Raw genomic sequence first — 24,374 nt, 5'->3', positions numbered from 1 at the left:
TAGAAACAAACAGACATCAGGAGGCACTGGTATCTTCTGGTTAAGGGATCCCATGCCATGCTTCTAGAAGGAGAAGTATTTTATGCTGCCGTTAATAAATTGAGTCGGGAAAAAAAAAAAAGCACAGGGATCTCTAACTCGAAATCGGCTTCCAAGGTGTCGTGAAGGTGGACCTGGAAGATGATTCTGCATGAATGAAAAAGACAGCAGTGGGCCTTGTCATTGATACCAAGTGGAGAGGGGACTGCCTATCCTGGGTGTTGTTTTCTCTCTGCCCAGTGAGGTGCCCTGAGCCAGTGATCTTTCGGGAAACCCCAGGAATGGGTTTGAATGGTATGATGACAGGGGACCCAGGGAGAAGTGCAGAAGTGGCTCCAGGTGGATGCTGGGGTCTCCTGTACCCCGGATCTGGGAGGAGCCAAGGGCATTTCTCTTAGGATCTGCCCTCTGAGAAGCAAAGCAGGCCTAGATGTAGACCTGCCCGAGGCCTGCAGCTTCCTCCCCTCCTCGCTTGGCTGGTAGATGAAGTTGTGGGCTACCCAGGGGTCGGGCTCTATTTTCCTTGTCTTTGTCTTTGCATCCCCCTGCTGGTACGGTGAGCTGCAGATAGTACGCACTTGGCACAGAGTCATGCTGAAAACAGTGACACTGTTGCCCTTGAGGATGAGGAGGAGGACAAACGCTGCCTTGGCAGAGGGAGGGCTTGTTCAAACATCAGACCTTAGGAGCAGCCCTCGTTCCCTTGCAGCTTGGGAATGCACCCGTTATGTGTTACATACTTTTGTGGGGGGTTTTGTTTTTCTGGTTTTTTTGGTTTTGTTTTTTTTTCCAGAAGAATCATCTGTTTCTTTTTGATCTCTTTTTTCTTAACATGTTCAATAGAGTCACATGTTTCTAGTGTATGTATTTTATTTCATTTTTTCCCCATAAAATATTTAAATGAAAATGGCAAGCCAGATAGTTTGCAGTTTTTAAGCCTAGGAGTTCGATTCTATACCCAACCGCTGCTGGAGTTTCTGATTTGATTCTTGGAAATTGGGGTTAGTTTTTTTAATCACATGGATACTAATTGGCAGGAAGATGTTCAATCTTAGTCAACTAGAAGTGAGGGGGATGTGGGAACCAAACAGAGGACAGCTGCTCAAGAGTTATATCAATTTTGAATCCTGACTTAAGTCTTTAAACTGTTTAAAGAGGACAGTAGCATGGTGGAACAAGTCGGTTGATCAGCACAAGCACACGCCCCCTATTCTGTGCTCTTCTGGTCTGTTTTCCTGGGTGGTTATGCCAGCTCTTTTGAAGACATCGTACATCCAGGCAGAGGGCCACTTCTCTGGGAAGAGTTGGGAAGACTCTTAGCTCAGCTCTGATCACACTCCCATCAGCCCAGATGAGAGCTGACAAGCGTGCTCTCAGTTGCCTTGTGCTGTGCGCTGACTTCAGATCCTGGGCTTCCAGTGATCTCTGGGCTGAACCAGCAATGCCCAGGAGAGAAGAGATGATGATAGGTCATGACAAATCTGAAACAGCATAATATCTGATTGGTCATACACAGTATAGATGTAGGAATAATATAACTGAGTCTCTCTGATAGTAGTGAATTCATCCAGATAGGTCTTAAGTCCATGAAAGTCTATTGAATCTTGGGCTCTGGGTGGAACCAAAAGCTGAAAAACATGAAATTCCCCTTCTGTGCCTTGGATCTGGTTCAGAAAACTGTTTCTTAGATGTTTCAAGTTTTGATCAAAACAAAGATATGCAGTGGAAACACAATTTAAAACTTTGCAAGTTTGTATCATATATTTGCATGTGTCTTAACCAGTTTGGCTTAAGAAGTTCAATTATTATGCTTCCTAGAGAATGTGTGATGAAGTTGATGAAAAACACAAAAAATCTTAGCAGGAGTACAGCAAGTCAAAAGTAGTTCTATTTACTCAGAAAGTAAATCCTAAATCATTTTTCAGTACATTCAGTAACATCTCTTTGCCCTGACTTCCCTCTCATCTTGAAATTTTCTCTTACTAACTCAGTAACAATTCACCAAATATTATGAGCGTCTCACAAAAGGCACTGAAGTGTTGGTTGCTGGGAGTAATACGGAGATGCCCAAACACGTGGGTGTATTTGTGGAAGCCATCAGACCAGTCCACATAGAGGGAGCAACTTGAAAGGCCCGGGGCTGAGTGCTCAGAGGTGGAGGGTGAGAACTCCGGCTGCACTTAGGGTGGCCTGAGAGGGGCCTGTGGACACAGGAGAGCCAGAGCAGCCCCGGCCAGCAGGAACTGTTCCCTGGGCCGAGGGCAGCTGCAGGCACAGAGACTGGAGGCGGAAGGCCTGGCTCAGGACGGGCGGGGCGTGGGGAGCAGCGGCCAGATGGGCTGGAGCTCAGGGTACCGCCCCCCCCCCCCCCCCCCCAGGGAAGGGCCCGAGTCAAGGCCAGCTTCTGAGGACTCTGACCAACGCCAGATGCGCAGTGTGGGTTTGATGGTGTGGGCAGACTGGTGACGTGGACCAGGCGGCGTGTGGGGAAGGTTTATCTGGCTCTGGCAGGTTCTGTGGGTGGGAGCCGAGCGTGGCGAGGCAGGTCGGAGGCTGTGGTGGTGGGAACGGCGTGTAGCGGTGACAGGAGGGAAAGGAGACCAGAGCCGTGCTTGCAGGGGTTTCCAGCCCGGTGGGCAGGCCATTTCTGTGCCATTGTGACAGCAGCAGGGAACGCGGAAGGTGCCACTGGCTCGGGGAGAGCCGTGCAGGAGAGGAGCTGGGGCGCGCGTGGGGGACGGGCAGCGGCTGAGGCAGGCGGCCGGCTCCGGTCCTGGGGCACACGGCGGCCTGCAGGGGGGCGCCTCCTGGGCGGCAGCGCTCCGGTGAGGCTGTGGAGGAGGGAGCCCGAGGGGTCTGGGAACCGGAGGCGGGCGGCAGGAAGAGCCGCAGCCCAGGCTGCGGGGGCCCGGCCCGCCGCGGGGTCTGCGCACCTCCCCGTTCGCGGAGAGATGTCCCCCGGGGACGTGTGTCGTGAGTGGAGGTGGGCCACCAGGCCTGAGAGGCCAGCGCGCAGGGCAGGGCAGGCGGGTCAGCTTGGGGTTTTAGTCCCTGCCCTGCCGCTCCTCAGCCCCACGCTGGGATGGCGTTAACCCTGCGGCCCTGCTTCCAGCAGCAGCCAACCAGAGCCCAGGTCTCGCCTGGCATCTTGTGCCGAGGGTGCAGCGGGGCCAGTGCGGGCCGAGCACCGAGCACCACGCCCCGGACCCGGCCAGGGCCCAGCAGACGGCGGCTGCGCACTGCCCCCAGGCCAGCCCCTCGGGCTCCAGCAGGGCAGCTAGCCGGGTCAGAGGTCACAGAGGAGGCCCCACTTGACGAGGGGTCGCGTTAGGATTTGAAGAGGGATTTGAGTCCGGAGGCACCACAGTGGTAGGACCAGTGTGGTAAGATAGGGATGCACCTGGAGAGGCCGAGCAGAGGCATCGACGTGTGCGTAGACCAGGGACCACCACCGCCGCGTGTGCAGGGCCAGGGAGTTAACATCTTAGGCCCTGCGGGCCAGACTGTGTCTGCCACAACCACCGAGCTCTGCCTTTCTGCAGGTAAAAAATGGGCGTGGTTGGCTTCCAGTACAGCTTTATTGACAAAAGTAGCTGGTGGGCCGTGTTGGCCTGTGGGAGCCATGCCTGCCATGGAGATCTTGAAAACTATATGTGGGGACACATGTGGGCCCAGTGATGGTTCCTAGTGCTGGATGGTTGTTGGCAGTGAGATGCTGTGGACAGCAGCATGAACGTGGGGTCTAGGGCCTCAGCTGAGGGCCTCCCGTGGAGGGACCCACAGAGTTACATTCTGAGCATGAAAGTGGCCGGAAAGGGATAAACTGTGATGTCAGTCCATGCGTAAATGCAGAAGGTCTCTCCTGGGAGAACATTGGGGATCCCAGACTTCCTTGTTGCTGTCCATCCCTTGTTCCTCGGATGGCGGTGATGTGGCACACCCCGGTAAGTTGGCTGGCGTGAACCGGCTGTGGCAGAGTGGGCAGGAGTACGTTTCACCCAGTCTTCACTGCACAGAAATAAATGAAGGTACTCATAAGGCGGTCGTCGCGTGTCAGTGGAGACCGAAGGTCCCTGCGCCACTCTAGTCTCTGATTGGTTGCTCTCGTACCTGCACCTCTCCCATGGCCTCCTAGCAGACTTGGGAGGAGAAGGCGGGGTGGAGGCAAACACAGAGCAGCCCTGGTCTTGACCTTGCTCTCAGGGGGCGTCTCCACTTGTCGGGATCTGTGAGTTCCAGGAGATGCTTACATTTATGCTTTCATTGCGATTAAATTCTTTAAGAGGACACATCTCAGTGTTTATAAAGGTAAAGTGCTTCTTCTGTAGTATTTCCCAAATGAAAGACGTATTCACATAGTAAGACTTCCCTTTTTTAAGGTACTGTTTCTCACTACAATTTTCTTGAACATCTGAGAACCTTGTTCAAAGGGTCCCCAAGCTACTCGTCTGAGACAGATCGAAGCCAAAGAGAATTAGAGTTGGACTAGGGCACTGGGGGGCCTTTGGGCCCCTGGGGGCAGCGTTGTCATGGGAGCCACCAGAAGCAGTGAGGGAGGCCGGAACAGGAAGGGGCCAGATACTCGGGACCAGAGGAGAGAAGAGAGACTCCAGGGCGTTCACGGGTCCTTATGCTCCTCTCTGGCAGAATGACGTGGCCCAGGGCCCACAGTCTGACCTTGGGGACTGCGTGGTCCCAAGTGGGGCAGCAGAGAGAGGACATGCTAGGGAGGGGGGCACAGGACCTGCAGCCTCCTACCTGAAACATCTTGTCTCTTTCCGCCCTCTGCTCTTCTCAAGCTTGGGGTGGCGGGTGCAAGGGTCAAATGAAGGCTCAGCACTCTTACTGGTGCTGCCGTCTGGCTGCAGGGCATGCACGCAGGGCCTCTTCCCTTGTCCTGCCTGCCAGAGAACACCTGTAAATAAATGCTGCATGGTTTTTGCTGGAAACCCTGTGACACCCCCCCCTTCCCCTGGGAAGGCTGTGAACCGGGTCCAGGCACAGAGCTTACGGTCCACAGACCCGCCTGCCTGCACGTGTGACAGCCCCCAGAGGCCTGTATTGATTTTTAAGAGGAGGGAGAAGGCATATAAAATTGGACTTTCCAACTTGCTTTGAGTAGAAATTGGTGCTTCCTAAAGGGAATTTTAATTGGCTGGCTTTGCAGCTAAAATGTGTTCTGCCCCATCCTTCCTCCGTACTCTCTGCCCTGCCTCTGCTCCTTCTCGTCAGACCTCGCCCAGCCCCATTTACTCTACTTCCTGCTCTTGAACATAATTGGGTTCTTTGCTGGTGGACCCGTGATTGGAAGACCTCAGGGTGTTGCTAAACTCAGTTCGAGCACCCTGGAAGGAACACAAAAGATGCTGGGAGAGGCGCCAGCTCGTGGGAGAAAGAGCGGTGGGAAATGGCTTGTGTGCTCCGTGTTCAGAGTGATGTCATCCTTCAAGCTGACAATCCCGACCTCCATGCCAGTGACAGCACTTGTTGAAGAAGTACAAATGTTTTCTGCTTCTTGTACTCTATCTTGCAAATGTTAGTGTTCTGGAAGAAGGATTTATTTTAATAATGTGAGTTTTAGTTTCTTTCTGTAGTTAACGTTTTATTACTCTGCATCCTCGCCAGGAAGCTCATTTTAAGAGTTTCATTTCAAAATTAAATATGACCTCAGTGTTTTAAAATACAATTACATTAACTGTCCATTTAAGAGTTGCTTAAGATTTTTTTGGCCACTAATGTATAGTCAGTATACTTGTCTGATATTAAATACAGTGTTTCCAGCTATGTTCACCAGCTAACGTGCTCCAGCTGCAACAATGGACAGGCAAGGCAAAGGCCTTCTGAGAAAGGAGCTGCACAAAGTTGTTCCCAGATGAGAATGCAGCCTTATCTGGTATCATAAGCTATGCTTTTCTTTGAAAACTTCACTGTGTTTGATAATAGGGACCTATCTATTATTTATTTAGAACTGTACAAACCAATGTACAGGACAGGTAATTTAGTGGCAGGATTATTTATTAATAAGCCCAGCACCCAAGTTAATGGGACTAAACCCCACGGAGGTCAGGCGTCATGTAATACATGCCTTTTGCAAGAAAACAGTAGTGTCTGTAGAACATTTAGATATTATTTTAGCATTTAAATTAAGACATGTTTCCCTTGCTAAGAAGAAAAATAATTTTTTTTCCTGAACTGCATCATGACAACGTAGACCTGAAGCTGTGTGGAGGGACCAGTTTTGGAAACTGCATTGGGGCGGGCAGTGTGTTTTAGCCCTGTTAGCACCAGAGGTATCATTTCTGCCGTGTGGGCTCATGGCAGGGGGGAAGCCTTCCCTCGTCAAGGTAGGGAATCAAGCACTGCTCGTGGTGGGGCGGCGTGGCAGCGGGCGAGGGCTCCGCGCAGGGCTGCGCGCCCCCTCTCCCCGCCACATGCTCTGCCCCTGGACTTCGCCCCCGCGGCCCAGCACACACCCCAGCGCTCGTGGGAGGGGCGCGTGCCTGCCTCCTGCGCCTGCGGACACTTTCCCTCCCCGCAGGTGGGGGGGCAGAGCCTGCGGGAGGGTCTGCCAGGCCCTGGGCCCTCTGTGTGTCCCAGGGCTGGTGGAGGCGGTTCTCCCCACCGGGACCTCCGCCTTCCTCCTCGTGGAAGGCTGGGAAACCTAAAGGAGAAACGAGGGTGCAGCGTGATCAGCCTTCACGTGGGGGCGTGTGTGTGTGGGTGTGTGTGTGTGTGTGTGTGTGTGTCTCACCGGACTCGGCAGGCTGACGTGCAATCTTGCAAAGAAGAGAAGGCTCGAGTATTTGCTGTTTAAATTCATTTTGCTTTCGTTCCATCTCAGTATGCAGTTGATGGCCTTGTATCTGGAGTGGAAGTGGAAGAGCCACAAAGGAAGCCCACTTGGTTTTGTGTCTTCAGATCGGAAACACTCCAGGTTTTCACTGTGGAGTCCTATCAAACTGGGCAAAATCACACGCGAGGCCCGCTGCCTGGGCTTTAACAGACGTTGTTACTCGGCAGTCCACTGCACAATCTGAAAAGGCAGAGAAATGTGGCTTTCACTGTTTAGAAGATCTTTGTGGGTTTTCCCCCCAAGGGAATGGTTTTCAGCAAAGTATTCATTGGAAAAATGGAGTCTGAAATGCAGGTGTTTCTCAGCACACGTGCGGTGGCGGCACCGCTGCCTCTTGTTTGCACATCCGTTCAGCAGGCGGGTATTGAGCACCAGGAAGTGTCCGCCAGGCCCCCAGGGCTGGGGGGCAGAGCTGGGGCCAGCTCCGTGACAGTGCAGAGTCTTCACTCAGGCACGCAGGGCGGCCTTGGTGGAGAGCCCCGTCCCTTTGACTTCTCCACGCAGCCCAGGCCTACACCTGCCTTAGCACAGGGCCTGCCTTGCTGGTTTCCAAGCCACCTTGGATGGTGTCGGGATCACTCTGGGCTTTGCTTCTGGAGCATGAGGATGGGGGGTGATGGGCTGGGAACATTCTAAGACTTAGGCCTGTTATCTGTGTAAAGGAGCACTGAGTTGCGTAGACTGGTCACTGAGGCGTTGAAGCAGAAACGTGATCATCCTATAAGGGTGAAAAGCACTAATGCCAGCGGCCATCGTCTGCAAGCCTGAAACCCTACAGTGTGGGCACCTAGTGTCTCTTCTGGGAAGCGTCTAGAATATAACAAGACTGGTTTCACCACTCAGATCCCCACCGTCCTTGAACAATAGGGCAGTGGGCCTAGATATAGTCCTAGAGATCAGGGAGAAGTTCACGGAAGTTACCTAAAAATGAAAGAGAATAACTCCAGATGCCATCGCGTGCATACACTGTCGAGAATAGAGCATGTGAACGTATGGGCTTGTCATGATCAGAGGGACCCTTTGTTTTCCGTTTCAGAGAAGTGAGCAACAGCACTTCAGTTTCATGGAGATGGTCCAGATTAAGGTCTTTGGAATCAAACAGACTTTAATTCAAATTGCGGTTCTGTCCCTTATGTATTGATTAGTTGTCATTATATAACCTTTGAGCCTCAGTTTCCTCTTCTAGAACATAGAGATACTAAAGCCTCCTTAGGGGTCATTGGGAGAAATAAACATAGAACAGCTTTTAATTCTGTGTGTGGCACAAGTTAGGCACTCAGTAAATAGCAGCTACAGAATTTTCTGCAAGGGTTTACCTTGAGTTGTTTCCATATGGCTGAACCTCAGCTCAGTGGATCCAGCCTTTCCAGAGTGCTGTGTTGTGTGATGACGGCGTGACGTTGAGAAGTAACTGTGGCTGACCCCGACTGCGTTATTGAGAGAGTCAGGATGTTAAATTGCATGATAGAAAACCAGCCATCTTTTACCCACCTAGATTTCATGTCCTGAGATTTTCCCATGCTGTTCACTTTTTCTCTGAACACTTTGTTGTAGAGAGCAAAGGCCCTCTGACTGATACTCCAGTTCATCTATGTCCCTAAAATCCTGTGTCCCAGAGCAGGCCCTTGTTTGAAATCCACGTCTTTTTTCCTTAGGTGTCTGTGCAAAACTTTAATGGCAGGAAGCAATCGGTAGCATGTAATGACCTTCTGCGCTGCTGACCTGTCTTTGGGGCACCGACACTGACTCCCTTGTCTCGGCATGGGAAGGAAGGAGTCTGACTCCTCTCTGTCTCTCCCAGGCCCACGGTGGCACACACCCGCAGCAGAGCAGAGCAAGGGTATCAGAGGGGCAGCCGTGGAGGTGTACAGGTTGGCCCGGCAGAGAGGCCTGACTGTAGAGGACACTCAGAGCAGGTGGCCACAGCTCTGGGCCACACGCATTGCTGTGTTAGCCTGAGAGACGCTCTTGGTTGACGAGATTTCAAGTGGGGTTGGTGTCCCACTTGACATCTGTAATTCTTATTCGTGGACTGATTTCCTCTGTGTTCTTTTCTGGAGGAGGGAGCAGAATCGTTGAATAAAGCGAGGTTGCCTAACCCCAGAGATCCTTTGGGAAAAAAAACTTGAGGGAGTACCACAAATTTGATGAGACGCGATGGAACGACTCTTTAAAAATTTTATGCTTTTAAAGATATTTTTCGACAAATGAACTAAATGCTTGACAGAATTGTAATAAATCTACTTAAGCAGCAATTTGATTAGGATTTTTTATTCCATTTTTATGTTAGCTATTACTTTTAAAACTATTTCATTGCTAACATATAAGCACTTTACTTGTGAGAAGCTAAATTAAGCTGGGAAAGAGGAATCTACCTCTCATGTGTGTATGTGTGTGTGAAACCTCAAAAAGCTTCTTTGTTCACGGCTTCAGTGGTGAAAACGAATGCAACACAGACATAAGGCTATTTGAACTCTTTATTTGCCACATTTACAATATTAATAACAGCGTTTCTGGAAGTTGTCACATCAAGTAAAAGATCTTCATTCCAGGCTGTCTTTTGGGGCCAAATTGAGACTGGATGCATGCATTTAATAAATTGTAGTCTCAAGTAGTCATTTTTGTAAATAATTAGTTTCAGTGGAAGAATAAGTTAGCATATTGTATGCATCTAATGTTGCAGATGTACATACAGCAAACTTTGCTATTAATCAACAGCCAAGCACTGCAAGTGGGGTCTCATACATAATGAATTGGGCTTAAACCTCATGGGTTTCTTGATAGAAAAATAAAAGAAAACACAAGTGTAGTAAGCTTTTGAATAAAATTTAACTAGATTGCTCTGCATCCCGTAATTGTTTTGGAATCATCAGGGACCTCATAATTCATCTATAGTTTTGGGGTGTTTTTATCTTCATCTGTCAAATGGTAGAGATTTTTAATGGTATGTTAAAGTGTTGATAAAATACACTTTTCCTTTTAACAACTTGAACATTTAGGGGAGAAAGTAGATGGGCTTTTTTAAGGCGTTCTTGTCTGCCAAGTATACTGTTTAAATTGTCTCTTAAAAATATGTTTTATTATTGCTGATGTATTTTAAAGAAGCAATTATTTTAAAAAAGAAAAACATATGGTTCTTGGGACACGTAACTTATATGGGGAGGCGTTAAAAATCCACATGCAGTTTTCTCTGTGTTTTTGGTGGGTGTTTTCAAATACTATAGCGAGTTCCTCTGTCGTCTTGCTTTGGTTTGGACGTGAATTCGAGCCCCAGATTTTGAGGCCTCAGGATGCCCATTAAAAACGGATACCCAATTTAAACAAGGTACCTGTGACCACCCAGAAAGTGAGTAAACGGGGGCCCAGTTAAGTTTTAAACTGCCTCTTCTTCCTCTCATTGACCTTGGGACAGGAGCCATTGGTGGCCTGTGATTGGACCATAAATGTAGATTCACTGGGGGGTATGATCGTGGGGTGGAAGGCGTACGGCAAGGGCAGGATTTAGGTCCCTCTTCGTCATGAACCACACACTGGAACCTCAGTAAGGATTTGCTGAGCTGGCCGTCGAACTCCAGCTCGCCCTCCTGTTGACTTCCCTGGGAATGGAGTGGGCCACCTTCAGCACGTGCTCCCTTTTGTATGGTAGGAGGTCTCTTCCTTGTGTACAGAAGCATCTTTGAAAACAGCCTAAAACCAAACCCATGGAAGTTGGTCAATAAACGTGTGTTACACGTCGTAGGGGCTCTTGTCTCAGAGAATTAAAATCTACATATTGCATCTCCCATTTTTATATAAACTTAGGTATGTTGCTGATATTTCGTGCATGTTTATTCATCCTTCCCCTTGTTTTCACAGTTGAGCTCATGTTGCTCTTAGGCTTGGGTGAGAAGTCAGTATGATAACACGTGCATCACTTAGAGCAGCCCCTGAGAAACAGGGAACACTGCCACCCCCCTTGTCATCAGCAACAGGGAGGCTCCGGTTGTGTCCAGAGGTGAACGCCACGGGCACGCCCTGTTTCTCACCGTTGACTCAGTTGTGTTGTTTGAAATCTGTGTTTCTTATTTCTGGCATCAACACTTTCTCCTTTTTCTGCTCTGTACCCTAATACGACTCTAGAATATTCAAACAATTGCACAAACTCTGTCACACCCACGTGGTGTCGTTGCGCAAACAGCTGCTGACCACCAAGCAGTGTCACGGAGCCGTCACTTTCATTGTTCGTGCATCAGATGGCATGTGGAAGTCCCCATCAGGGCAGGAAGGGCTCCTTCAGCACAGCCAGCAGGGAGGCTGTGGATACCCCTGTGTCGGACCGTCACCGGCCCCGCCTGCCCGGTTGGACCACGAACACCAAGTCGATGCTCTTGCCGACAAGCCATGTACTTGATGGGAGCCCAGTGAGCACGTGCATGGGATCAAACCACTAAACTTGATTGGAATTTAGAGTTTAAAGGCTTTATTCCGCCTTCTCATTCTGGGGGGAGAAAAAGGATATTTATTGAAAGCAGGTAGCATGATGTATTTGTCTTCAATCCTACCACTGGAGGAAAAGCATCTGAGTTTTAGCAAGGAGGTGTAATTAAATGCCGGACAAAGCAACCAGACACAGACACAAGAGGCGCTGCCAGGGGTCCGCTAACGTGGACGTAATTGTGCCGTTACCAGGGCTGTCCAGCAAGAGTCTCACGTGACGTTTATAAAGGCACCTCAACTGCAGTTTTAAATTTTTGCTGTGATTGTCTGCCTCCCTGAGCCTGTGAGGTCTGGCGCTCTACCCTTGAGGCCCAGAGGGCCCCGCCCTCCATGCTGAGCCCTGGACACCGGAGGAGATGAGGCTTCTCACCCTCGGGGGGTCTAAGGCTCTGGGCGCCTCTTCACACTCAACTGGTACTCGAGTGTCTGTATGCTTCCTCGCAGACGGATCTCCCAGCCTTGCTAAAGGATGCCTTCCGGTCACCCCCGGCCACATTCCAGATGGACTCAGAGCAGGAGCCAAGGGCTCTTTGCTTAGGTGACCCTCCAGCGTCACCAGTTAGCGTTTCCAAACCGTAAGGCTCAGTTCCGTCCAACGAAGAGTGAGATGTTGGGAAGGGGTCACGAAGAGAGGCTGGAAGGCACAGCACGTCCAGCACGCGGCGGTCACGCGGTCCTCCCGCTGGGTGTACTGAATGGTGCCCATCAGATCCGAGGAACTTGGAACTTTTGGCCTGTTTTCTAATATCCACTGGGATTTAAGGCCAAGTACATGACATTTTAACATCTGTGCGGAGCAGAATTCATTCAGAAATGAGGGTTCAGTGAGTCTTTGCTGCACTGAAGCCTTGGGGGCACCCCAGGATCCACACACCCGAACTTCCACCCAGGCAGGTGGGGTAAAGTGTCGAGCACATTCCTCACGGGGGACAAACCAGAGGGACGGAGCTGGGGACGCCCCTGCCGCTTGGTGGGTGGCCTGGCAGGCGCACAGCCATCCTCCAGGCAGGGTTAGACGTTGAGCGGCCCTTCCTGGTGGCTTTAGCCAGCCTGGGGTGCTTTGCCCGCCACAGCAACTCACCTTCCGCCCAGCAGGTTCCTGGTGCTGGGCACCTGAGTGGGCAGCCCTGCCCTCGGCAGCCTGGGCCCACGCTCCGCCTCACTTGGCGCAGCGCACCTGCAGGAGGCCGGCCAGAGCCGGGCGGGGCTTCCTGTGCGGGCGACCTTTGTCCTCGGGGCCATTTCATTTCAGTTTGGCCCAGTCGCCTTTTAGTCCTCCACTTGCCAGGTGCAGTGCTGTCACTCTTCCTTCTCAGTCTTGTCTGTGCCAGGGTCTTGGAGTGCAAGCTCCGTGCAGGTGGGACACATGGTCTTCCCTTGATACCCTCTGTGCTCACGTAGCTAATGCTGTGAAGTCGTGGGTTCTCCTAATACGTCTAGGTAAGGCATCACTGCCTGCTTTATTAAAAACACTTGAGAAGTTTGTTCTGGAGCATGTCACTTGCTTTTCTGTGTCCTAATTTGGAATGGCGGACAGGTTTATGTGAAAACAATTCTGAAATGCAATTCAGCACTAGAATGTTCTTACTCCAAGCCTAAGGGAATGGGTCAGGCTGCTTCTCAGGGGCGACACCTCCAGGAGAGCTTCACACAGGGCTCTGCGACACACTGAGGTTCCGGGAGCGTCCCCTGAAGGTGGTACACTGTTGTCCCGTTTGTTCTTACAAGGTCCCTGCCATGGCCAACAGTTGCATATTTCTTAAAGAAACCCTTAAAGCAAACCATATGTGACTTGTGTTTGCTGTAGGGGGTACCCATACTCTCCATTGTTATGTTAAAAAGCTCAACAAAGCCAAATTCATTTTCCAACCACTAGTCAGCCCTCTTGTGCCAAGTTTTAAAAAAAAAAAAAAAAGTGAGAGGCTCCAATGTCACAATATGAGCCTCAGGATTACTCTTACTGATGATGTCCTAGGGGTCTCCGGGGGGTGGGCTCTGACGTCGGCCTCTGCGCTGGCCCCGCTGGCGTCGGGACAGTCCTCTCTTGTCTCCATCTGAAGCCCGGGCTCTCCAGGTGCTCTCCCGGGGGCCCGCTCCCACGTGGTGGTGCTTTCCCAGAGGCACTGGGAAGTCCACAGGTCGGTGCCGTTAGTGGTGGGTGAGTTGCTAGGCTCCCAGCGAGGCGTGGATGTGGGATTTAGATGAGCGTGGGCCACGGAGCCCGTAATGATTGGGGTTTCAGGGTCCGTCGGTAGGAAGCCTGGAGAAACTCCTCCATGATAAGAGCAGCGTAAGCGATGCTGCGGTACTGTCGCACCACAGCTCTTTCAGGGACGCACAGAGCGAGGCTGGAGGAGAGGGCAGGGCAGAGGATACATTTCATTTTATTGTAGAAATGGAAATTTGTGTCATGGCTTTAAAAATCTGGTTTTATGTGTGTGTTTAATGCCATTCATTTTAAATGTAGTGTCATAAATCCTTGCTTCAGAATCAAAGCTGTTTAATTACATTTCACCCATGAATAGTTATCTAATGCCAATAGAGAAAGAGTTAAAAAGGAGAACTACAGAGTAAATCAGAGGTTGAGATCTTTAGCACAAGCATAAAAAATCAATTTAAGATGAATTTTACTACTATAAAAATTCTTCAAATATCCTTTTAAGAGTGGGAAATGCTGGGAAACACAGCTCACATTTCAATTCCCTTAGCAACCCAGAGGAAGCAGCTCCCAGCGTGGGCAGTGCCCCGGGATGCCCACAGCCCCGTGGCCTTTGTCAGATACCCCTGAGGGAACCAGGGCATCTGAGTAAGGTTGCAGCTCCCAAGCAAGCAGGTCACTGGTGGGTACAGAGCCCCCTGCTTCTCAGCTTAAGATGCCTGTCTCCTGGACTGTATGCCCCCCCACCCAGGGAGCCCCACGTGTGGCGTGTGATGGCCAGGAAGACCCCTCAAGCCCTGGAGACCACCCAGGCCCATGTGGCAGCCGTGTTTGCTGTCCTCCCCCACCAGCACCCCACCCCACCTCGCTCTGCAGGAGCTGCTGGGCCAAGGTGGTCGGCGCCAGGGTCCGGGGACATCCCAGTCCACCTCCTGCTTCCCGTGTGGGTTGAGGGCAGTGACGTCGGCCCCTGCGCTCTGCTCACTCCACGCTGGAGCAGGCGTCCTGCGTGGACCGCTGCCCACTCACAGCCGCCTGGGAACGTGTGGGCTCACAGGGCTCCACATGCTCCGCTTGGTCTGGAGGGAGCTTGGCGCACCCCCTCCCCTCCCCCGTCCGTGTGTGCAGGATGGCAAGGCGCCTGGCCTTTCTCCACCTTTCTTTCCCAGTGTCAGCACACTGTTTACTCAGTGAGGAGGGAACAGAGCAAAAGAGTTTCTGGGAATTTCTCTCTGACATGGAAACATATTTAAGCCAAGCACAGGACAGAAGTTCCCCGGCTTTCCACGGGCAGACATCCTAATGGGGAAAGACGTCAGGGCAATGAGAAGATAGTGTCCGTCCTCAAAAGTCCCCCCAAATGCCATTCTGCCACCTGTTCCGCAGACGCTGCGCTGCCTGTGGGGTGAACTCCCGTCCTTCAGGGTATCCTGCTGACCAGACCCCGAAAGGGCCCTGTCAGTTCAGGACCAACCGAGGGCCCCTCTGTGGGGGTTCCCTCTCCCACCAATCCCTGGGAGCCAGCAGCTTGGAGAAAGCCTGGGTCTACGTGGTCCAGCTGTGTCGCCGGCAGGACCGCCCGCCTGGCCGGCTCTGCGGAGCTGGGGTCTCGGTGGTCCCTCTCTCCCTGGTCATCTTGGAGGACTCCGTTCTTCTTTTCCATTCATTCCCTGGTTCCTTCCTTAATGCCACTCACACTCACGTGCTTAGAAAGCCTTCCCTGACCCAGCGCTCATTCCGTGCTGGAGAAGAGTGTAAAGGGGACCTGTGTGCATCCATCCGAGGAGACTTATTTCTGGAAAGGTCCAGGGACCTCTGGAGACACTTAGACCTGCAGAGCACCATGGCTCCGAGACACAGACCCGGCACAGGTTGTGGATGAGACCCTGCTTAAAGGTCTTCAGCTGCTCTCCACTGCTTGTGGGATGAAGTGCACACGTTCCTGACTCTGAGAGGCCCTGCACACGCTGCTATGTCTCTCCTCAGGCAGGCGGGGTCAGGCCTGTGCTCCAAGGCGCTTCAGCCGCATCCGTGCTACCTGTGCTGGGCCGCGTTGCCCAGCAGGTGTGGCCTCTCCACATCCGTCGGACCCCCATAAGGGTGGTGAGGGGGTGCTGAAGGAGGCAGCCTGTAGACTGAGGCCCCCGCCCCCGCCCGTGGGATGCTGGGAGGGGAGCCGTGATGGGCTCAGGAAGAGCTTCGCGCACCTACGCTGTGGCGGTTTTTCCCACCGTCCCCCAAAAGCCTCAAGCTGCAGCGTCTGAGAAGGCACCTCAGCCTTCTGCCCAGCAGGCTGTGGAAAGTGCAGGGAGGCCTGCCATCGGTCAGCACCCGGGAGGTCAGGAAGGAGAGGCATCTGAAGAAATCCGACTCAGTGCCCGTGCTTCAGTGGGGGTGTCATTCTCGGAAATTAAAAGAAAAGCTGGATTCATCATAAAATTCTGCGGCTCAGGAGCCGCAGAAGTGAACCCTCTCTGGAACGACGTTTTCTCGGTCCAGCGGAGCCCGTCCCCCCAAATCAGCGTCTGCTGCAGGTGAGGAGGAGCTCCGTGAGGGGACCCGCGGGATCCCCAAACAGAAGGATCAGCACCCGAGTAGAGGAAACCGTGAGGCCACCTGAAGCGCGTCTAAGATGTGTTGTGTTAAACGTAAGAAGATGCAAGGGAGACTCGTGACCGCGATGAATGAATGAGAAGATTCAGAAGAGAACCGAATAGAAGTCGCGGGCGCTGTCACTGAAATGAGGCTCGCAGGGGGCCAGCACGCAGATTAGACACTCTGAGGCGTGCGATGCAGTGCACACTCGGAGGGGGTCCCCCGGAAGCCAGCTCAAAGCCACAGAGCACACGTAACCACGCCGGGCTGTTGTTGAAATGTGGTGGGAGGCATGGGGGTGCAGTTTCATCACTTTGATCGTATTTCTGTAAAATATTTTTTGTGATGCATACTTGGTGATTCTATAGATGAAAATTGATGCCGACGTGCAGGTGGTTGTCTTAGGAAGGGGCGGGCACGCTCCCACGGGAGCTGCTTCCGTGCTTGTCGTTCTCCCTCACCCCTGCCCTGCAGGGTGCCTGCAGACACTCAGAGCCCCAGGTGGAGGAGCTCAGGTGCTGGGACGCCCTTCCTGGGAATTGCCTCTTTGCAGAGACCGTGTCCTCACAAGCTGGAGGTGGAGGCACGGATGGGCTAACCTGGCCTCGCGTCCCCATCCTGCAGCCTCCTTTCTTCCGTCCTGGCGCCCGTCGCCCCCCGGGGTGAGACGTGCATACCCGCAAATCTGCTGCAGACTGACCTGTGTAGGTGCAGTGGGCGTTTTCTGCTTGTCTCTCCGTCGTGCAGAGCCGGGGCCTAGCGGCTGAGTCAGCTCCTGTTCTCTCTTTGCAGCCCCATGGAGGCCCCCGCTCCTCCTGAGCTGCTCGGAGGTCCAGAGGAAGTGATGGAGCCCCTCGTGCAGTGCGTGGCCTGGCTGGATGCCTACTTCCACAAGCCTGCAGTCCTCAAGGAGCTCCCCGTGCCTGCTCTGCACCATCCTATTTTCCAGCAAGGTCAGTACCTCAGCTGCCTCGGCCACCTCGCAGTGTTTGCTTCAGGGATCCTGACCTACTAACTATCACTGACTCCCCAGCTCAGGTTGCTGACTATCCCAGTGTGATGTCTTCACATCACCTAAACAGAGGTGGCCTGTGGCCACGCTGCAGGGACAGGAGTGTGCAGCCTCCGCCTGTTCCAAGTGGCTGTGTTAGTTTTGGCACGTGATCACATCATTCTTGGCAAAGGCAATAAAAATGATCCAGGCAGATCGACTCCTGACTCTCGCTGGCTGAAAGGTTTAAATAGGAACACATCTGAATGGCAGTAAATTTTTCAATAAGCTTATTGTTAACTTGAACTATCTGCTTGCCAACAGCACAGAAAATGACATGCAGGACAATTAGCCACTTCCAGGCACTCAGTTGGTGACACTTACATTGGAGCAGCAGCGTGTCTTCTTGCACACGTTTTCAATTTAACTTCTCAAACTTACCATAGTTAAATATGATATTCTTAAGCAATGAACTGAGAACTTATTGTCTACATGCAGTGTGGTAATGGCATGTAAGGTCTGTGATGACCTAAAAACTCTTTCCCAGGCGTTTTTCAGTTTTTGTTTGCAGCTTAATTATGGCAACAAAAATCATTCTAGACACATACCAGAGGTTTACATGGTGATTGTTTATGGTCACTTTAATATAAAAGGAGTATATATTTACATATAGATATATATGTATAGGTGTATATACTTAAGGAAAAATAACTACCGTGAGATTTTAGATGAGGTAAATTTAAAGCAGTTTTGAATTTCAAAATGGAGTTTGCTAAATAAGTTTAATGGTATGCTAATTGCTGCTGTGGTTTTCAGCAAAAATGAATTTGAAGGTGGAGCAGAGCTTTCAGGGAAAGCAGGTAGAAAAGCTCGGGCACGTTGAGCTAATACCTCAGTTGACTAACAAGGTCAGACGAGTGACCATGTAGGACCCTGGACGTTTTTGCTCATAATAAACTGAAGTTGGACAGGGTACCATGTCAGCCTCCTCGCGTCACGTAGGGCTGTCTCCACACAGTGTCTTTCAGGTAGGAGCCTCCGAACGTCTAAAAGCACATCTCTAGGACAGGGCGTGAGAGCTAGAGTGGGCCTTTGCCCGTATCCGGAGACCCTCTATCACCTGTGTCCGGGGCCCTGCGGGCCGAGGTGCTGCTACGGGCACTTGGCCGTCCCTGCCCAGCACTCACCGCGTGCTGGGAACCAGCCCCTCGAGCCACTGGGCTGCATCCAGGGTGTGGGCGACTCTCCTCGTGCGCACCTCCCACTCGCCAGGTGCAGGGGCGGGGTCCTGCTGTGCCATTTAAGGAATTCAGATGTGGGTTTGTTTTTTGGGGGGTTTTTGCCGTATTGGGTCTTCGTTGCTGCGTGCGAGCATTCTCTAGTTGCAGCAAGCCGGGGGCTACTCTTCGTTGCAGTGCGTGGGCTTCTCATTGAAGTGGCTTCTCGTTGCAGAGCACGGGCTTTAGGCGTGTGGGCTTCAGTAGTTGCAGCACATGGACTCAGTAGTTGTGGCGCATGGGCTTAGTTGCTCCACGGCATGTGGGATCTTCCTGGACCAGGGCTCAAACCTGTGTCACCTGCATTGGTAGGCAGATTCTTAACCACTGCACCACCAGGAATGTCCCTGGGTTTGTTTTTAAACTGGAGGCCTGGGAATCTTGGAACAGTGGGCTCTTCTGTCTGCTATTGCCATTTGGGGGTTACTGCTCTGCCAGCAGGAACAGGAGAGAACTGGCCAAGCAGCTTTCCTTACGTTTGTCAAATAGGTGAGCTGAAATTCAAGGTTTAGAAAATTTCAGAGCAGAGAAATTATGAATCCAGGGCAGGAAGTATGTGTACAATCTAATGAGGGGGTCGGCAGAGGGGGGAGCTTGTAAAATCCCGAAGTGCTGTCCTCAGTGCTTGAAGGGAGTTGGGACTGGCCACACTCACCCTGCTGCCCCCCCCCCCCCCCGCCTCCTGGCTCTGGGCCCGAACGTGTCCACTTCCTCTGCCAGCCGGTCATGGTCATGGTCAGCCTGAGCAACCGGGACAAGCTGGAAGTAGGTATTGGGGAGGGATGAAAGCCGTTCCGTCACCCAGTAGCCCATGCCCTGTTGGACAAGCCCTGCAGTGCTGGCAGACCCTCATGACTGGGGCCAGGTCCCCTCCAGATGGGTTTTGGGGTGGGGGCCGCCTCTAGCCTCACCCCCGGGAGCAGGAGTCCCCCGGGCCAGGCCGCCTGCTGGCAGTTGGTGGTTGCTACAGGGCCAGGATTTCCCGGGCGCAGCGTGTACCAGGCAGGCTTTTCTCACCTAGCACAATCAGTTCTCGCGGGCAGGGACCAGGTGTGGGGATTTTACCGTTTAAGAAGGGAGGTGGTGGATGGCTGTAATGTGGTTGCGAGCACCGAGTGAATTGGCACTAACCCCAGATGTGGTAACTCCCCTTTCTGTGCAGCGGAGGTTGGCTTTGCCCTCATTCTCTGTCCTGTAGCCAGTGCAACGGTGGCGGGTGGGAAAGGCCCACGCGTGGCACGTGCTCCAGCAGCCCCGGAGCTTCTGGCAGCTGTGCATCCACCCAAGGAAAGAAACCTTTGCAGACGGGGAGGAATGGGGTGCATTTATCATGGAATAGATGCTTCCTTGACAAGTGCTATTTTCCGTGCACCTCACATTTTGAACGCGTCTAACATCCTTTTGGGTGTCATTTCTCATCATGTTCCTCTGAGACTTAGACCAAACCCACCTGTTTCAAGTTGGTTAGAAGCGCAGTGGTAATGGAGCATCTCCTTGAGTTCAGCGCTTCCACGGGAACTCCCAGAGCGCAGCCCGGAAGGCTCTGGCCGCTGCCCCTGCCCGCCGTCTGCCGGCTCGCCTGGCCTGGCCTGGCCTGCTGCCCAAAGGCCTCTCTGCTTGGGAAGGACGGCTCGCATCTTGGGCTCCTGCCTCCAGACGCGCGTGCTGTGAGTGTCTGTCTGTTTTGTAAGGCTGGTCACGAAATAGTGCTGAGTTGGACCGTATGGAATTCCCATTTTTGTAGGTTAACACATCAAATATTGGAAATTTCACATCATCACTCAACTTCTTATCTTGGAGCATTTCTGAAGTCTGGTTAGTAACAAGTTAATTACCTGGGCATTTCTACCAAGGAACCATTAAGCTGTCCTCCTGAACACGAATCTGGAGGCTGCGGCGGCTGCCTGTTTCTTCGGCCGCAGCACGGGGGGTTTCTCTGTGAGAAAGGGAGGCCGTAGTTACTGGGGGTGAGGTTCACGGTGCTGTTGAGGAAACAAAAGTCAAAGGTGAGTGTGAATAAGAAGTGTTCTAATTCCTCATGGGATTGTTGTTTTAGTAATTTAATTTCAAAAACAAATTAACGTTTTGTTTTCTGAGATTTATGAGGGGGGTTTGTTTTTGTGTTTTGCTGATGAGCTAGCCCTCTTGTAACACAGCGAAGCGCTTTAGGGAGGTCGGGTCCTCCCTATAAACCTCTTACAAAGGTCAGGTTTGTTTATTTTGAATTCATTCTTCTCCAAGAAATAGTTATTTAATGAAGCCATTATTGCTGAAATAAATCTTACTGTTTCTTTCATAATAAAATATCATTTAAACTTATTTTCTGTTAATACTCTCTCGCTTCTTTATATTTACTTATGAAAATTTTAGCTTTTGTCTAGCATACATCTTAACACTTGTAGCCGCAGAGATCAATGGCAGAAGCAGTTGGAGTGACTGAAAGCAGGGTTTCACAGCGCGTGCAAGAAGAGCAGGCCGGCAGAGCGCCAGGGTCTGCTTCCAGACTCACGGGAGTGGAGACGCTTTCTTCCCTCTGCCCCTGAAGGCCCTCCTGGCCGGCGTGGCCAGGCAGATGGGCGGCAGGCCCGCAGACCGTGGGGCTTTGTGCTTTTCCTGCCAGGCGGGGGTGGGGCGTCCTCAGGCACCCTGAGTCCCCTTGCTGGGGAGGGGCCTGGCCTGTGCTGGAGACAGACGCCACAAGAGGCCACCCCCGGGGCAAGTGTGGGGGCCCTTGGCTGTCCTCCCTGTGCCATCTCACAGATGATGGTTTTCAACAGATGAGTTCTGAGTTTTCTTTTTAAAGTGACTGCAATGTTCCCTTTTAAATGAAATATTTAACACTTTAATAATTCCTTCGTCACAGCTATTAGCTTGTAGCTATGAAATCCAGTTGCATGACAGTAGTAAAATCTGCATTTTTTAAACCTGCTGGCTAGAGGGACGTTTCTTTGCAACTTCTGTTACAGAGTCTCTATAAGGATTCTTGTAATTTTGTATCTCTGTCAAACCCTCTTTCCAAAGGGCCTCTAGAAAACCCTGCCAATCAGGTAGGGGAAAGGCCCTTTCAGGGTGAATTAATTAATTTCCCCACTGTGTCCCGCTTGTGGTCCCACTGCACCCTCTTCATAAGTGTCCTGGAGCCTGACTTGGTGTTCGTGTCGCCTTACATGCCACCAAGCCCGCCCAGTTTGCCTTCGGAGGGTGTTGCAAGCGGAGAGAGAGGGTCTTCCCTGAGTCCCCCTTCTAGACCCACAGCAGGAGGCAGCTTGGTGCTTTCAGGCAGTTTGTACTGATGTTTTTCCTAAATTAAAGGAAAACATTACAATCTAAAGAGAAAATCGCTGAAATAGGAGATGCTGCGCAGGTTCTGATGGGTGGCCATCACTATTCTCCCGTATCTTAAATGAGGGCTTATAAAAATCGTCGCTCTTGCTGAGATATTACCTGGTGGGGCTGGAAGCTTTATAAACCTTCCGAAGCCCACTCCTTGATTAGAACAAGCTAACACGTGCACTTAAATTAAGTGGGAAGGAAACAGCTGGTGAGAATGTGCCTCTTTCAACCCCAGAGCTGCTGATGGAGCCCAGAGCTGTTCAGGGCTAGCAGACGTGGAGACCTGGGTCTGTGGCCTTCTAAGGCTGAGGCAGGGAAAGGTGAAATGAAAAGACATACAGAAAGTCTGAGAGCAGATGGGGGCCACGGAGCTCAAGGTGCCGGAAGGTGGTCGGAGGTCTGGAGTCAATACAGGAGACCACGGCCAGGAGCGGCCCATCAGCTCTTTCGTGGAGAGTGAAACCCAGCATATTTTTGTGGTTCAGAGCCATGAGAGAAAAGAGATCCGTGGGAACGTCTGTGAACGAAAGCAAGGCAGGACGCAGTGAAAGCGAAGGACCGGCGGGGTGCGGAGCGAGCCGCCTGCCTCGTCGGGATGCTTGTTTGCTGCTGACCCTGCGGGGCTGCACTGACACGTCTCCAGGAATCCCTCCTGCTAGGACCCAGCGGCTAGCCCCACGCCATCGCTCTTCCCTTGGCGGAGCCGTTCGGAGGAGAGCCCGGCTTCCTCCAGACGGCCCCTGGGCCTGGCTTTCACGGGAGCCAGCGGCTGACGTGCGTCCCTTCCCTAATGGACAGGAGCAGCCTTCGTGGGCTCGCTGTTCTCTCCTGCCTGCCTGGTCCCTGCCCTCATTTGAATATGACATCATTTCCAGCCCCAGAGTCCCAGGATTCTGTGTCCCGGGCTGAGGGTTTCTCTGGGTTGGGGGCTCCCAGCCAGGGCAGAAGGAGCATCACTTCAGCAGGTGGGACCACGCGCGCCCGGCCAGGCCCGCTCTGAAGCCGTCAGCGCGCTTCAGAGGAGCGCTTCCCCTCCACGCGGCCACTACCTTCTGGCGTGTTGCTGAATCTCACGGCCCGAAGAGCCTGAGGTTCCGATCATGTCTTAGGTTCCTTATTTTTTATATTTTATTTTTATGCGGTTTCCTGGCTGGCAGTTGTCATCAGTACTTGTTTATTCTTTGTGTTGTGTAACCATATCTTGAACTAGGAGAGAGGTTTTAAAGCTTCCACGATGACTTGTTCAAGCATACAGGTTGTTCAGGGTACTCTGGTAGCTCAGGCCCTTATTCTGGGGGGTGTGCATGTTAGGACGCGCTGGAAACCTTGTTAACATTAGTATACCCACAATTTCTATACGTCTCACCCCTCCCGAGACACAGTAAAATCTTACGAGAGGCAACTATATATATACACACACACTTATATTGTGTGTGTGTATATATATAGTATGTGTACATATACCCTATTTTGAGAATTATTGCTTTAAAGTGAACATCTAGCTCTTCCAAATGTTTTTGCTGTGTGCTTCCCTCTATACGAAGGCTAACACTCCTAGTTTAATAATGATTTTGTTTGAGACATAACTGTGCATATTTAAGAAGCGTTTTTGCTGTTGTAATCAACAACGTTAAATACAGTCTAGACTGCCGTGTGCCTGTCTCCCTGCTTTCAGAGCTTTGCCCGCCGCCACGTGAAAAGACAGGAAGAGCCCGTGTGTCCTTCACCTTTGATTTGGAAAGAGCGGGCAGGACGGGCTTCACATTGGCACCTCCACTGCCTGCTTGGACGCACATCAGGTTGATGCCCCGAGAGCCGGAAGAGCCTTGCCTGGTTGCCCAGGGCAGAGTGCTGGCACAGCTACCCAGAGCCTCCAGGAGGCATCCAGATACTTCGGCCAAACGTGTTTTTCCTGTGAAATAGCCAGATGAGTGAGGCTTTCGGTTCTTCTGGAGACCCATGAGCAGTGGAAGTGGCCAGTGGAGGGGAGAGCGGTCCTTCAGGTTCCAGATGCTGGCCTGTTTTCCACACCCCTAATGTGGATCTTGTCCTTGGCCTGCTGTGACAGCCCACGAGTGTTCACGTCCCCCACAGTCGCCGTATACTTACCCTAGGGAGAAAGCGCAGTAAAGCATCCACCCCTCCTGGGGGGGAGAATTCAGTCTGTCGATGCCAGCTCCTGAAATGCTGCTGTGGCTGGAGCAGAACCACAGCCTGCTGGCCTCGAAGAAGATGACTGGTGTCCCTGTGCAGAGAGCCCTCTGACGACTCGGTAATTACCAGGGGCTCCTGGGAAGCCTAGTTCAGCGGAAGTTTCCTCCTAAATCTAAGAGGTGGTCAGATACTGTGTTCCCTGAGGTTTCCATAAATCAGGCAAAAAAATTGAACTTGAGAATGCCTTCACTCAAGGCCACTGGGGTCATACAGTATAATTTAACCAAGCTCAAAAGGTAACCAAAAAGTTGGTTTGAAAGTCAGCTGCTTTCAAACCTTGTGAGATATAATGGGGTCTCTATTACAAATAAATAGTACTTAACATTGAAATAATTGTAGGTGTTGTTTTAGTGAGAAAAGATTCACATTAAAACATGACTGTTACCTCTAGCATAGTAATTAAACATCATACCGATGAAAGTTCTATTAAAAATAAAG

At 51.7% G+C, this 24,374-nt stretch overlaps 1 protein-coding gene across 7 annotated transcripts in view; it reads left to right on the top strand.

Annotated features, from left to right (window-relative positions):
- MGMT (O-6-methylguanine-DNA methyltransferase) overlaps window positions 1-24,374 on the top strand; it is a 268,984-nt gene that overhangs the window by 208,953 nt on the left and 35,657 nt on the right. For all 7 annotated transcript variants that reach the window (XM_057737220.1, XM_057737224.1, XM_057737222.1 and 4 more), the window contains one exon: window positions 16,914-17,074. In XM_057737220.1, the coding sequence (XP_057593203.1) occupies window positions 16,914-17,074 (161 nt within the window). The remainder of the gene's footprint in view (window positions 1-16,913; window positions 17,075-24,374) is intronic.

Source organism: Hippopotamus amphibius, chromosome 5 (assembly GCF_030028045.1).
Source record: "Hippopotamus amphibius kiboko isolate mHipAmp2 chromosome 5, mHipAmp2.hap2, whole genome shotgun sequence".
NCBI classification, from domain to species: Eukaryota; Metazoa; Chordata; class Mammalia; order Artiodactyla; family Hippopotamidae; genus Hippopotamus; species Hippopotamus amphibius.
This window is presented reverse-complemented; position numbering and strand designations above follow the sequence as displayed.